The sequence below is a fragment of the Mauremys mutica genome, chromosome 1 (genome assembly GCF_020497125.1).
Source record: "Mauremys mutica isolate MM-2020 ecotype Southern chromosome 1, ASM2049712v1, whole genome shotgun sequence".
Taxonomy (NCBI): Eukaryota; Metazoa; Chordata; order Testudines; family Geoemydidae; genus Mauremys; species Mauremys mutica.
The window spans coordinates 104,702,619-104,717,278 of NC_059072.1; the positions used below are offsets into that span (position 1 = coordinate 104,702,619).

A 14,660-nucleotide genomic window follows, 5' to 3' on the forward strand; every position below is an offset into this window, starting at 1 on the left:
AAAACAAACAAGAGAAATATCCCAAAAGTTAAAACAATCAAAGAACAAAATAAAATGTCCCACACAGAAGTCACAGAGCAGAAAATTAAAGCCAAAATCTTAAGACTTAGACTCAAAATCAACTTAAAATATTATTTTCTGCTACTAGGAGAGGCTGGGAAAAGCCATAATAGTTTTTGCCCGCAAAACAGCCTTACTCTGACCGATGAGATGCCTCTATCCCAAACTATCTGAGCAGTGGAAACGGACTAACTCCCTCCCTGCCAGCGGCTCTACCTGCCGAAATTAACAAGGGATGGGAAATGTAATTTACCAGGAAGTAGAACACCTTTTAGCGGACTCCCCAAACAGCGACCGATCAGAACAAAAGCAGCATTTTAATAACTTCAGGGACTGACTCCATTGTACACTACACATAGGTTCAGTGAGACCTGGCCAGGAAAGTTAGGACCAAGATATATTGATAATGTAAGACCATAAAAGCTTGTAACGACAACTTGAAACAAATATTTAAACCCACTAATAAACAGGAATACAATTAATAGCAGGGCGGGAGATACAAATGTACGGCCCAACCTATGTCCTAAATTAATGACTGTCCTGAACAGACAGAATTTGCCGCCAGCAAAGGAGGGATCTAGCCGGCTGGCGAAAGGATAACGGGGCCAGCTGGGAGGCTGTTACAAAAATAAACTCGCGAAGCGCCAGCGCTGCGTGCTTGGTGCCTGCGAGCCGCCGAGGAAACCGCGCTCGCTGCAAGCCCCGCAACGTACAGCAGGGACGGGCTTCCCCGGGGCTTTGCACAGCGGCGCCCGGCGCCAGCCGCTGTCTCTTTAAGGGGCGGGGCCCTCGTCGTCCACGGAAGTCCGTGGGCTTGGAACGTTGTGTATCATGTTCGCTGCCCCCCGCGTTCTGCGGCGTGAGGCTGCAGCAGATCGGCCCGCAGCCGCCGCCACCCAGCTCCGCCTTCTGCTCCCGGAGGGAAGCTGAGTATGAATGAAACTGCCTCCGTGGCGGCCGGGAAACGAGCGAGCTGGGGAAGGTGAAGCGGCGAGCGGTTTTGCTGTGAACGCAATGCAGAGGCGCGCCGCTAGCAGAGCCTGGCCGTGGCCCTCTGCCTCTGCTGCCAGCCCTTGCCTGGAGGAGGTTGTGGTCTGACGTAAGAACAGAGACTCTTGGCCTGATTTTCGTGTGTGTGTGTGTCTCTAGTTATCCATGGAGGGGAGCAAGTCAGCCCAAACCCCAGCCTTTGATCCCATCACAGCAGATTCTGGAGCTGACAGGCACAGACTCGCCAATGTTGTTTTTTTCTTTTTGCACTTTGGTGTAACAAACAAAACCGAACCTTGTAAATCCAGTTTTTGAGCATCATCTCGGGTTTTTTATGCTCCAGTTTTTCACCAACATTGAAGCAAAACAGCAAATGACAAACGTTTGATTTGGTTGCTGTTATTCTCTATCTAGGCTGCACTGCCCACCAATAGATACACAACTTTCTCTGTCATAGTTGACCTCCAGGATTATGATTGCCTGGGGCTGCACTGCTAGGATTTACCTTTTCAGGTTAAGGCCCTTCAATGTAAGGAAAAACCTGGCTTGGATAAGATGGTGTAAGAAATCTGGCAATTCCCCATCTAGTGATAAACACAGCTTGATCAAAATGCAAGCCTTGGCTCAGACCACCTTAGTGTGCTGGGGGATCACGAAGGTGTCTGTTGTGAGATGCCAGGAAGTATCAAACCAATGTTCATCCTTATTCCCTGAACCGGCCAAAGACAAACAACCTTCAGCTGGATTTTTCTGGCATCTTGGCTTTGCCCTTCGCCTGGGACTCCGGGCTTGTGTTCTCTTGTTGAAGTTTGGCCCTTTGCTTCTGCTTTATCCTGTGACCTACCTGTCTTCAGGTTTTGCAGCCCTGTGGCTCCATCTTCTGCTGAAGGCCACAGAGTCCTCGGGTCCCACTTATATCAAGCTGGGCCAGTGGGCATGCACCAGGAGAGATCTCTTCTCTGAAGAGTTCTGCATCAAGTTTTCTAAGCTTCATGTCAAAGTGACACCTCATCCCTGGGGTTACACCAAACACTTCCTCAGGAGAGCATTTGGGGAAGACTGGAAGAGAGTCCTCAAGTTTAAAAGCAAGGAACCCATTGGCTCGGGTTGTGTTGCCCAGGTGTATAAAGCTTATGCTGATGCCACTACCATTGATGACCCCCAGTTTGAGGAACTAGTGAAGAACTCTGAAACAGAATCTGCTTTTGAAGCCTGGGAGGTGTCTGGTCTTAGGGGCTTCTTCAGGTGGCCCTGGAAAGGGAAGGCTGGAGAGAGTTTGGCAGACAGTAGTGCAGACCATTCACTTAAGGAAGAAGATTTCGATGAAGGTATTAATAGAAACGCTACCTCTGAGGAGCGAATGTCTGGATCTCAGCTAACTGCAAACACATCATCTATTGGCAGTTTAGATGCGATGGACCATCTTATTCCAGTAGCCATTAAAGTAAGTAAGATATATTGTAGGTGGATGACTGCAATTAGAGATTGCTGAATCTGGTGGAGAGTTTAGTTCTCATGGAAAAATTAATAGATGTGGCTAGGGCTAAATGCAGTGCAGGAGAGGTGCTGCTGAACCTTTCTGCCCAGGCAGTTTTCCCAGTGCTCTTCAGTTCCAGCCTGTGGTTCTGCTTGCCGCAAAATGCTACTAATGCTCCTCAAACTTGATCCTCAGCAGCCCTTGCTGTCGCATGTCTGGGACTCTCCAAAATACAGACACTCTAGTCATGCCACGTTGACTGCCATGTGGGCACTAGACATGACCACTAAGGCCCAATTTATTTTAAAACTGTGTATTGAGCTAGACTTCACTTTTGGTCTTAAGTAAATTGTCCAGCCCTTCTCTGCTTCTTTTTAACCATGAAATAAATACTCTGTTCAGGCCCCCTGAACATCAATAGACAGTATGCTGCAGATGAAGGGAGGATGGGGAAAGCAGTTGTAAATTAGTTTTGGTGACATTGCAGACTCTAAACTGAATAAATCTGAGCAGTTTAAAGAGTATTATAAAGACTTCCCTTAGTCACATTTTGAACCATGGATCCATGGGAAATGTGCATTGTTGACAGAGCTAATAGCAGCCCCTTTTTAATCTGAAGGGTATTTCCATTATAGCCTGGCATGTGAATATTCAGGAGCTATCATCTTAGCTTACTGAACTGAATGGACTGGCTTCCCTACAGTATCGGTATTATGTCCATGGGAGATGATCTGCCTACAGTTGTTTCTTGCTCAGGTCCTGCATCCTGGACTAGTCCACCAGGTCCAGATAGATCTGCTTCTGATGAAGATGGGCAGCAAGATCATTGGGCTTTTCCCAGGGCTCCAGTGGCTCAGTCTGACTGAAATAGTGGAGGAATTTGAGAAGCTCATGACTCAACAGGTGGGCACAATTCCATGCTCTGCATATACCGAAGCACAGTTGCTTCCTCTCATTGTCATACATCCACCTACCCATTACTACCAGCAATTACAAAGAGACTTTGCATCCTGTGCAGCATCACTGCATTCTGGTGCACAGTAGTGACATCAGTAATTACACCAGGGATGTCTTCAGCCCAGGGTGTTCAGTGCCTCGTCAGTCAGGCAGCCAGGCCTTTTGCTGAGGGTACAAACTGTGAGAAGAGTCAGGACAGTATCTTTCAGGACAGCTTCCTTTCATTTCTTTTTAGGGGGATAATTATACTCACAGGCTAGTCATCATTTCCAAATTATGGAGGGGACGTCACCCTCCTGCTTCAATCCTGCAGCTGAGAGCTAAGAAATATATGTTGGGGGTATGAAGGAGTGTGACTTAGAGAGGAAGCATGGTCTTGTGCTTAAGGCACTGGATTGGAACTCTGGAATCTTGATTCAGTTCTTGACTCTGCTACAGACTGCCTGGGTGACCTTGGGCAAGACACTTTCTTCCTACCTGACTTCTCCTGTCTGTAACATGAGGATAACACTTCCTTTCTCCCACCCTTTGGCATATCTAGTTAGACTGTAAACTCTTTTTGGGCAAGGAATATCACTTATGTGTATGTATAGCACCTAGTGCAATGGGTCCCGATCTTGGTTGTGACTTTGAGGCACTACTGTAATACAAATAATAAATAGTAATATTTGTCACTTTTCTATCTAATTGAGGTAGTTCTAAGGGTATGTCTACACTACCAGATTAGTTCGATTTAACTTAATTCGAATTTGTGGAATCGACCTCACAAAGTCGAATTTGTGTGTCCACACTAAGGACACTAATTCGACTTTGTGAGTCCACACTAACGGGGCAAGTGTCGACATTGGAAGCGGTGCACTGTGGGAAGCTATCCCACAGTTCCCGCAGTCCCCGCTGCCCATTTGAATTCTGGGATTTCATCACAATGCATGCTGGGGGGGGGGGAAATGTGTCGAGGGTGGTCTTGGGTAACTGTCATCATTCAACGTGCTTTCGGACGTCTCAAGGGGAGATGGAGGAGCGTACTGACTCGCTTGGATCTCAGCGAAACCAATATCCCCATTGTTATTGCAGCTTGCTGTGTGCTCCACAATCTCTGTGAGAGCAAGGGGGAGACCTTTATGGCGGGATGGGAGGTTGAGGCAAATCGCCTGGCTGCTGATTACGCTCAGCCAGACAGCCGTGCAATTAGAAGAGCCCAGCGGGAAGCGCTGTGCATCCGGGAGGCTTTGAAAGCTAGGTTCCTCAGGGAGCAGGGTAACCTGTGACTGTTCAGTTTCTTTACAGAGAAGCTGAACCTGCCCCTGCTTCAGTTACTGTTGACTTTCTTCTTTGGTTACATACCCCGTTCACCACGTTTCCCCCCTTCTAACACACGTTTAAAAATAAAGTTAATGGAACATTGTTAATTAACAACGTTTTCTTTATTAATGAATTCGCGTTAAAGGGTTGAAACAGGGACGCAGACTGTGGTGGGTAGGGTGTGCAGTGATGTTAACACCGCTTCTAAACTCGAGGAATGACAGGCTCCTGCTCCTAGAGCGGTCTGCAGTGCCGGACTGGTTGTTTCAACGGAGCCTGCCATCCCTCTTTTTCGGGACTTTGTGTGCGGGGGCTACGTGACCTTGTGGCGGGGGAGGACGGTTACAGATTCCCCTGCTGCGTGGCTCTGTGGTCCGGGACAAGGACCGCTGCATAAGTTCTGTAACCGCCCTCCCATGCCACAAAGTCATGTACCCCCCACCCACACAGAACATGGAAAACACCTCCCAGACCGACCAGGGTGCCTACTGACTGCACTGTGTGTGTGACCTGCTGTTGATCCTGTCCCCGTGTCTGTACCCTGGTAAAGGTGACTGTCCTATGCAATTAACAACCCCCTTTCCCCCCCCCCCCCTTCACAGACAGTCTTCTGTAGAAAAACTTGACGGAAATAGTAATTAACAGCAAACTACTTTTAATAATCAACTACACAGTTAGGGGATGAAACTGGGATTGGGGCTTCGGTGAGCCAGGAAGGGAAGGACTTCTCAACATTTAGGGAATGAGAGCCTTCTTGTATTTGTGCACTCTGCAGGGGTGCAGTGACAGTTTTCACGGCCCCTGTCGCCCCTCCTTCTTGTTACTTTGGGTGAGGGGGGGTTTGGGACTTTGTGGCGGGGGAAGGCGGTTGCAGATACAGTGCAGGGGGGCTCTGTCCTCCTGCCTGCGGTCCTGCAGAACATCCACAAGGCGCCGGAGCGTGTCAAATTTTCCCTGGGCATTTCCTGTGTGGCTGGTCAGAACATCTAAGCTCGGACTGCTGTCCAGAGCGTCAACAGAGTGGTGCACTGTGGGATAGCTCCCGGAGCTACTAAGGTCGATTTCCGTCCACACACAGCCTAATTCGACATAGCCATGTCGAATTTAGCGCTACTCCCCTCGTCGGGGAGGAGTACAGAATTCGAACTAAAGAGCCCTCTAGGTCGAACTAATTAGCTTCCTGGTGTGGACAGGTGCACGGTTAAGTCGAATTAACGCTGCTAAATTCGACATAACCTCCTAGTGTAGACCAGGCCTAAGATGTCTACCCCTGGGGTGCCTCATTCTGTAATATTCCCACCAGGAGAGCTTAGCTAAGGAGCACCATCTATTTCTTTTCATTGAGGTTCTTGCTTTTTAACCAGGTTTCTGGTGGAATTGGCTGAGCTCCATTGGGGTCAAGTGTCAGGCAGTGAGATGGTAGCTCAGGCAGGACCCTCCAGGCTTCCTGTCCTCCTAGTTCTGCACCCCTGCACCATGCAGTCTCCTTTTTCTCTCCATCCCTCTTTAGCTTGACCTACGCTACGAAGCCAGAAACCTGGAGCGCTTCCAGAAAAATTTCCTGGATGTGGATTTTGTGAAATTCCCAACTCCACTTCGCCCCTTTGTAACGAGAAACATCCTGGTGGAAACGTTTGAGGTAAGAGCTACAACGGCCATGAGAAGGGTGATGGTGCTGGAGGTTTACTCTCAATGGTTGATTTTAACCTCAACACAAAGCCCTTTTCTAGAGGTGGCCTAGGGAGAGAAAGATGAGTGGTAGGAGGGTGCGTCTCTCTGCTATTAGCTTAAATGTGTCTAGGTCCTTCCTTCTCTCATTCCTTTCTTGCTTTTCTTTTCAAGGTTGCGTTCCCTGGAATAAGGGTGAGAAATGTAGTCTCAGCTCAGTGTAGGAAACTCAACTGGTTTTCTGGGTGCCAAAACCAGAACTGTTCTCTAGCAATCTTGTTTCTGTTTGTGTTTTCTGCCCATAAAACACACTCTAGTTCTCCTTCTCTGTGTTAGGGTTGGGTGTATAGTTCAGGAATCTAACCTGAGCTGGTCTGTGTAAAGGGATATAGTTGGGTTTGTTGGTTCATCTTCATTGTGGACCAGCTTTGAATCAGCTCCCAAAGCTGTTCTTTCAGCCCCACTCTGTGTGTCAATTCTAGCTATATATTTTCTTTAGTATTTCTTGTCCCCAAAATCCCTCATGGCCTGTTTCACACCCACTTAGCCAATCACCTCCCAGTCCCAAACCTTTGCTTCTCTGGCTTCATCAGCCACAGTAAATTCAGCCTGTATTAACCTAGCCCCCTCTGCGGCATCTTCATTGCTCTGCCAAGGACAGGAGAGACCATGACCCTGGAATGCGGGTGGTGGAGAAGATCCCTATAGGGATCTATAGGATCTGTCTGACTCCCATTCTGTCTTTGTTTAAGGAGAGTCAGCCCATATCCCAGTATCTGCACGTGGACATTTCCTCAGAGCTCAGGAAGAGACTAGCCAAGATGGGCATAGACATGCTCCTAAAGATGGTAAGAGTCTGGGCTGTGTTGTTAGAATTGAACTGAGGAGGAGGGTGCCTTCCCATCGTTAAAATAATTCAATTAGCTTAATACATATGTGTGTATATATACACACACAGAGAAGTGTATTGCTCTGCGGAGCCATAGAGCTGCATTTAATTAATATTTACACATCGCTTTGGAGATGTAAAGCACAAAGTTTTAAGTGGCATCTCGACGGAGGCTACAGGACTTATAAAAGCCCTAGGGAAACCAGCTAACTTTCTAGTTCCATTTGTCAAAGCATCTGCTGCTAGCAGTTTACAGGTAGGTGAAATATAATACTAAGCGTGGAGCAAAGAAAATAAATCTGGCCAACTCTTGCGAGCAGTGCAACTTACCCTCCTTATTTTTCTATTGAATTGCAAGGCGGTTAGCCCAGCGTGGGTTTTGCAACCTATAACTAACTATTCAGTTACTCAATCATGGCCAGAGTGAATGCTGGATGCTGAATGGGTACTGGCAATGAAAAGCCTGAGTTCTGTCCAGTTATGGCTTATTTTCAGAGACTAATGCTTTCCTGGTCTGTGATTCCCCAGAACTATCTTGGACTCATAGCAAATCTTTGTTTTCACTACATGCAGCTTTGCCAATGCACCGATTTTCGCCTACAGCATCTCCTGCTGTTTCAGTATTGGGCCACTCCTGAGCAGAACTACTAACTGTATCAGTGTGTATTGGTTTTGTGATGTGGCAAGGAGATCACGGGGGGCAGGACTGAAACCACCCCACTAATGCCATTTACTATCGTCAGGTTTTGGACCCAGGTCTCTCACCATGGAAGATTTTACTCCAGTTACCTTTTTCCTTTTCATATTATAAATATCACCCCCTCCAGGTGTTTGTTGATAATTTTGTCCATGCTGACCTGCACCCTGGGAACATCTTGGTCCAGGGCACCGCCCATTTCAGCATTGGCTGCAAGGATCAAACCTCCATTGTGGACATGTGTGACACGCTGATCGTGGAAGTGCGGCCGTCCCCCTGCCCGCTCCGTCTGATGCTGCTGGATGCAGGGATTGTGGCAGAGCTGCAGGGAGCTGACCTTCAGAACTTCAAGTCAGTCTTCACGGCTGTGGTACAGGGACAGGTGAGGCCTGCTCCGGCTGGGTGCTGACGGCTCTGGAGTTGGGGGAAGGGAGACAGCTGGAGTTCTTCAGTCATCTCAGTTGTCAGCAGTACATTATACAGCCGTTCCCCCCACGAGTGCCATTTTGGGTTTCTAAAAGGGGGAAGGAAGGTTTCTGCCTCTCAGACACTCTCAGCTGCCTTGATAACTGTATCACACACGAAAGAAAGTGGGTTCTCTGGGTTCTCATTCTGAACGAGTTCAGTTAGCCCAGGAGAGTGCCGGGCTTGATTCAGGAGTCAGAGGGCAGTCGCAGCTCCCCAATTCAGGGTTGCTCAACCCCGTGGCAAGTTAGGGCTCCATGCAGGCAACCCCAGCTCACACAGCGTGTGTAAGGTCCCTCAGGATTTAAGCCAGATTGGCGGAGCCTGTGTAGTGGAGCTCTGCTCTGCCACGCTGCTCCCCTCCTCATCCTCCCATGCCCTGCTCCTGGAATGCCCACAACACGCCCCTTTCTTCCCCTTGTACCAGGGACCGGGGAGAGCAACGGGCACAGAAGGCGGAAGAGCCACCTCTGCCAGGTTTCACCTAGCTGAGAATTCTTCCATGCAGGGGGAATTCTCCACTGCCCATCTCCAGCTGCGTTGTGCCTCTAGTGAACTGGATGATATGATAATACAAATAACAAATCATTATTATTAACACCTAGGAGCCCCAGTCCTGGGCCAGGCCCCCATTGTGCTGTGCTGTCCAACCATAGAACAAAAAGCCAGTCCCTTCCCCAATCGAGCCCCGAAGGCTTCTGTTTATCCACAGCACAGGTACAGCCCACACGTCAGCACTTCCACAACCCTATTGCTGCATCTCATTCCTGAGCTGGAGGGTTCACCTTACTGCAAGAGGATGTATGATATCTTCATGCCCATTCAGTCCTTGGCCTCTCATCTGAGACTGCCAGCATGCATGGCAGTCAGTGCCAGCAGCAGTAAATTGTTGTCTGTCAGGAACTGTACTGAGACCCAACTCACCTCACTCAGCTGCTGAAGTGAAACTACTTCCAGTCACTAGAGACACAAGCTGGCTTTGAACTAGTGGCCTACAGAAGAATGGCTTTTACACGAGGTCCTGTCACTATTTCCATGGGCCGGCCAGCCCTCAGGGTATGTGTAGTTGGCTGCAGCCCTGAACCAGCTTCTCCCAGCTGGCCCTTTAAATTACTTCCACCCACACTGGCTTGGAAGACTCTCTGGGGTGGGGATTTTGGAGGCAGAGGGTTTAGTTTCAGTCGCCCTGACATGGGAGCAGTTAGCCATCAGTGCTCTTCTTACCACTGTCTCCCCTATTATGAGGGAAGAGGCATATTATATGCAGCCCTCCTTCCCAGAACTTGTCCTGATTGGCTGAGAGAGCAGGGAGTCCTGGCCAGCCCCACACTACAAGGCTCCTACTCCCAGGCCCTAAAAGGAACAGGAGCTTTAGGTTTTCCCACATACTGACTCTCCCCCTCCAAGAACCACTTCCTCTCTCTCAGCGTCAGTCTCTATCTGCCCTCAAACCCCTGAGGAGGGTAGTCTGACCCTCTGGTCGAAAAGGGCCAGTGTACCCTGTTACGGGAAGCAGTTTAATCACTACAGGTGCCAGTGGAAGCCTGAGAGTGAGGGAATTGTGCAGCTGCGTTACAGATCTGGTGGTGTTACCATGGTCTGGGATTCTTAAAGACACATCTCTTCCTACTTGTTTCACAGGGGGAGAGAGTGGCAGAACTGATCCTTCATCACGCCAGGGCTAACCAGTGCAAGGACATAGAGAGATTCAAAGTTGAAATGGCAGAGCTAGTGACCAAGGCCAGGATGAACACTGTAGCACTGGGAAAGGTGAGCAGACTAAACATGGTACCCAGCCCAGGACACGATCTCTTATTGAGTACACCCGTGCTTTTAAACGGGCCCAGATTGAAAGACCAGACGCTTACACATCAGCCATCTCCCTTGTCGGTGTTACCTCCTTCCTGGGCTGTGGGGTTAAGAGATTCATAGGTATTGGTGGGGTCTCAACTGATGCCCTCTGAATATATTTACCAACATCCTGATGGATAAGGCTGTCAATGGAGCATAGCAAATATTGTTCCCTGAGCAATATCTCTAATAATAAAATCTGACACTTAATATTCTTAGACGTTAAACTGATCATACGATATGTCAGTAGCTTACTCTGGTAAATCCCTCCTGTTCCTGCTTGCAGTAGTTTTCATGGTCTCCTGATCAGCAGAGTTAACTTCCTCTTTGTATCTTTCCATCCCAGCTTCAAGTGGCGAATCTGCTCTCCAGTGTCTTTAAGTTACTGATGACCCACAAGGTGAGGTTCTCTGTGTTCATTTCATTCTCCTTAAAAGTTGTGCCAGGCTTTGCCACCTGAAAAATGGGCAGGCGGGAACCGTTGGGATTGGCAAGGTGTGAGGTGAGGGAGAGTGCCTGAAATGTGCTGGGGGATCGTGCATGCTGTATTGCCTGCGATGTTTGGAAAACAGTGCCTTAAAGCCTTTGAGGCCAGTGAGTATTTTTCCATCTATTTCAAGGGGCTTTGGATCTGGGCTTCAATAGCCTGCATTGCAGAACTGACACCAGACCGTAAAAGGACTGTGTCGGTGTCTCCATTTATTTTTTCCTTATTGTTAAAAGTAAAATGAAAACAATTTGCTTTTTCCCCTCCATGCGTTGATTCGTTATCGTAGGGTTGTGTAGGAGCACTGGGCTCCACGTGCTGGTTTGTGAGGGGGTTACGCAGGAGTCAGGAGCTGCTGGCACTTACTTTAAAAGCAGAAAAAAAATCATGTTTGTTCAATTGAATTCAGCTGAGCTATGACAAGTTATATCAGCTAAGGATCTGCCCTGTGGACTTTACAAAGATCAGAACAGTGTCTAGGTCAAATGCTGGGGTGCTCGACCTGGACAGTGTCCCCTCAAATTTTATTTTATTTCAGCTTTTTGGATGTTAAACCCCATTGAACTATCCCCAATAACATTAAATGTGACCAAGCCCCAATAAGGGCAAATCCTGCCTCCCGCTCAGCAGATGTGTGAGGCAGTAAGATGTGGAGCAGTTCTCTTGCATGGCTGGGGGGCAGGCTGCAGGCAGTCCAGATGTGGAATAGGGGTCTGATTCTGTTCCATGGGGCTCCCTCCATGGCAGAGGGGAGGGGGGCACATTGCCCCTTTTCATGCGTGTCTACTTGCCTGGGCCATGGAAGCTCCTACAGCTGAGTTGGCACTGGGCAGCCCTGCTACCTCCTGCTCCTCCAGGGAGGGAAACATCTTCTCCTATATGGAAGTGCAGAGCACTGTCTACTGGGCTGACTTAGGGTGTCTCCGGTGAAATGATCAGCTTCCCCTCCTGCTGATCTGCAGCAAGGCTGTTTTGAAACTGAAGGGAAATGAGTGAGCTCCTGTGTCGCAGTCCAGCTGTCTAGGCACACACATGCCCTCCCAGCCCCCACCCACCGCAGGCTGGAACCTCAATGGAAGGGGCGTGGAAAGCACAGAGATACCCAAGTCCATTACAACCTCTGCACTTGTGCTTTCAGGTGAAGCTGGAGAGTAACTTTGCCTCCGTTGTCTTTGCCATCATGGTTTTGGAAGGGCTTGCCCGTTCGTTGGACCCCGAACTGGACATCTTGGAGGCAGCTAAACCACTTCTCATCAGAACCGCCGCTTCTCTCCTAGAGTAGCAGCAGCCACTGACGTTTGTCTTGCATTGCTGGGCTATTTGGCAAGGACTGTCTGTGCTCCTTGGCAGCCGATGGGGAAACAGCCTGAAGCTGGGGACAGGCCCTCACCTCTCATCTCTGAGGAGAAGCAGTGGGCTATTCCCCATTAAACTGGGTATCAGCCACCACCACCCAGGCAGCATCTAGGTGCCAAAGGCCTTTCCAGCAGGCTTCATGGTCCCCCATCCTGCCTATGAGAGAGAGCTGTTCTGTGACAATAAAGCCCTTTAATTTGTATCCAAGTTTGAGTAACAAGTATTGACGCTGAGCTTGGTGAGACTTGTTAGGAATCAGGCCTCCTTATTGATTAGTCCCACTTTGCTGAAAGGCACTCAAACTGCAATGAGAAGAGGTCATATAAGTGGATAGACAGAAAAGCCATGGAAATGCAATTGCAAACATCAGAGACATTTTGCAGCTCGAAATGGTGGGTGGGTTTTGACTCCCTTAGCGAGAACTTTGCTTTCAGCCTTGTGGGCCTTTTAGAATTTTACACGTTCATACAATCTGGTGGTTTGTTAGTTGGGTTTGACAGGACGTTGGGTTTTCCTTCAGCCTGACTGAAGTGACACTGTCGAGTCAGCTAGGTTCCCAAGATTGCTATAATCTAATGGGGATAAGTCGTCTAGGTTAGAAACATCTTTGGAAAATGTTTAGATCTTACCACTGTGGTCAGGAGTTTTAATTAAAAAAAAAAATCTCTTTTGTGGAACAAAACCATGTGTGATCTCCCCCTGTAGGCTAGCTCCTAAAAGCTATTGTTGGAATGGGCTTTAAAAAACAGATCGGTTTCAGTGTCATTTCAGTCCCAGGGGAGGGGATCAGTCATTGTCAAATGGGGGCGGGGAGGGTATTATTTTCAGGCTTTGAAGAAATAGAAACTATAAATATTTTTTAAATAGTTGCTAAGCATCTCTTACTCTGGAGAGCTGGTGATCTCCAGGTGTTCTATTGCTGGAAGAAGATTGCATCCTATTTAGTGTAGGTCTGACCCTGTGTACAAGCTCAGCATGGTTTTCCTCAAGCACCAGCAAATTAAAGATGGATCTTAGTGTGCAAGGAGCAGAAATGCTTGCTGAAGGCTGCGGAGCAGGGGCTCAAGCTTGCCCTTAACTTTGGTGGATGCAGGGTCAGACCCTGTGCTGAATAGCAGTGAGATGAGACTGCAGAGAAGACTCTGCTGTTCTGACTTTTGGAACAGGCAATGGAGACCTGGTCTGACCTTCCTATATCGACAGCATTCATGTCTTTAAACGCTACCCTTCCTAACGCCATTTGAATGTTACCCATTAGCCTTTCCACAGAGTAAATGTTACAAAATGGATTTTGTTTTGTTACTATTTTCTTGAAAGAGTAAGCACTCTGGTGAAGGATGTAATTTAAAATGCACCATTTATCAATCTCCTCTTGGCTGACACATTTTTGAGTAGTTGATATTGTAAGTACCTTTACATGAAACATGATTTTACAAAGATTCTGTTGGCTTATGAACATCTGAGTAAAATAACTAATGAATATCCACCTGTGAGAAGCTGTGGATTTTTATAAGATATAACATGCTGAACTGCAACTGAAGACAAGATCAGATGGCTCATTATACATAGTTTCAGAGGCCTGTGAATCCATTTTTATATTGAAATGTTTGGGGAATTTTTTTGTCCCATTCTCTGTAGATCAAAGTTGTTAAAGTAACTGACTATACTAACTACGTCATCATTGTATTAGGAGTGAGTAATCTGATTATTTTGAAGGAACAACAATATTCACTACATTGTTACTTTTCTGAGCCATCCGGCATGAGTGGTGATGCCTTGGTTCCCAGTGTGACCACAGAGGCCTGGTGCCACCTACACAAGTGAGTCAAAAGTTCTGGCTATTAAAATAAACTGAAAAATCAAACAAACATACTTTTCACTGTATTATTTGTTATCAGTATCATTTCTGTTTGTACCGCTGTAGTGCCCTGAGATCCCAGTGAGGAGCAGGGTTCCCCTGTGTTCTTAATGATTTTGAACAAAATTGACTAGTCAGTTTTTTCACTTTCAGGGTCTATGTGCTACCCCCCTGCTGTAGAAGTTTGAGTTATAAACAATAAAGGAGATTATTTGTTTTAAAGAAAAAGTTGGTTCCATAATTAAAATGCCATCATGGAAACATTTGTTAGTCATGGGTCGAGAGAGCTGCTCCACAAAACTCAAGTGAGGTATGGCGAGGTTAAAAACACACTGACGCCAAAGCGCTTTAGACTCAGACTCAAAGGTCAGAAAGGACCATCAGGATCATCTAGTCTGACCTGCTTTTTCTGAGGTAAACCTTGCAAGATCAGCCCAAGGCAGGTATATAGTGCTGCCATTGCTTAGTTTGCCTTCTGGTAAAACTAAGATGCCTGGTCTTCATTGTGTTTTTACCTTGGCATAGCTCATGCTAGTTATCTGGTGTAAAAAAATGACACCTTTTTAGCAGAGATGCCAAGGCCCTTAGATTGCTTAGAAAGAA

General features: G+C 47.6%; 1 protein-coding gene across 1 annotated transcript; it reads left to right on the top strand.

Annotated features, from left to right (window-relative positions):
* The first annotated feature begins 931 nt into the window (after positions 1-931).
* On the top strand, positions 932-14,295 carry ADCK2 (aarF domain containing kinase 2). Its single transcript, XM_045001976.1, has 8 exons — positions 932-2,494; positions 3,284-3,430; positions 6,297-6,425; positions 7,207-7,302; positions 8,171-8,422; positions 10,147-10,275; positions 10,703-10,756; positions 11,982-14,295. Exons 1-8 carry the CDS (start codon positions 1,523-1,525, stop codon positions 12,123-12,125), a joined length of 1,923 nt encoding a protein of 640 aa, XP_044857911.1. The 5' UTR covers positions 932-1,522; the 3' UTR covers positions 12,126-14,295.
* The last annotated feature ends 365 nt before the right edge of the window (positions 14,296-14,660 follow it).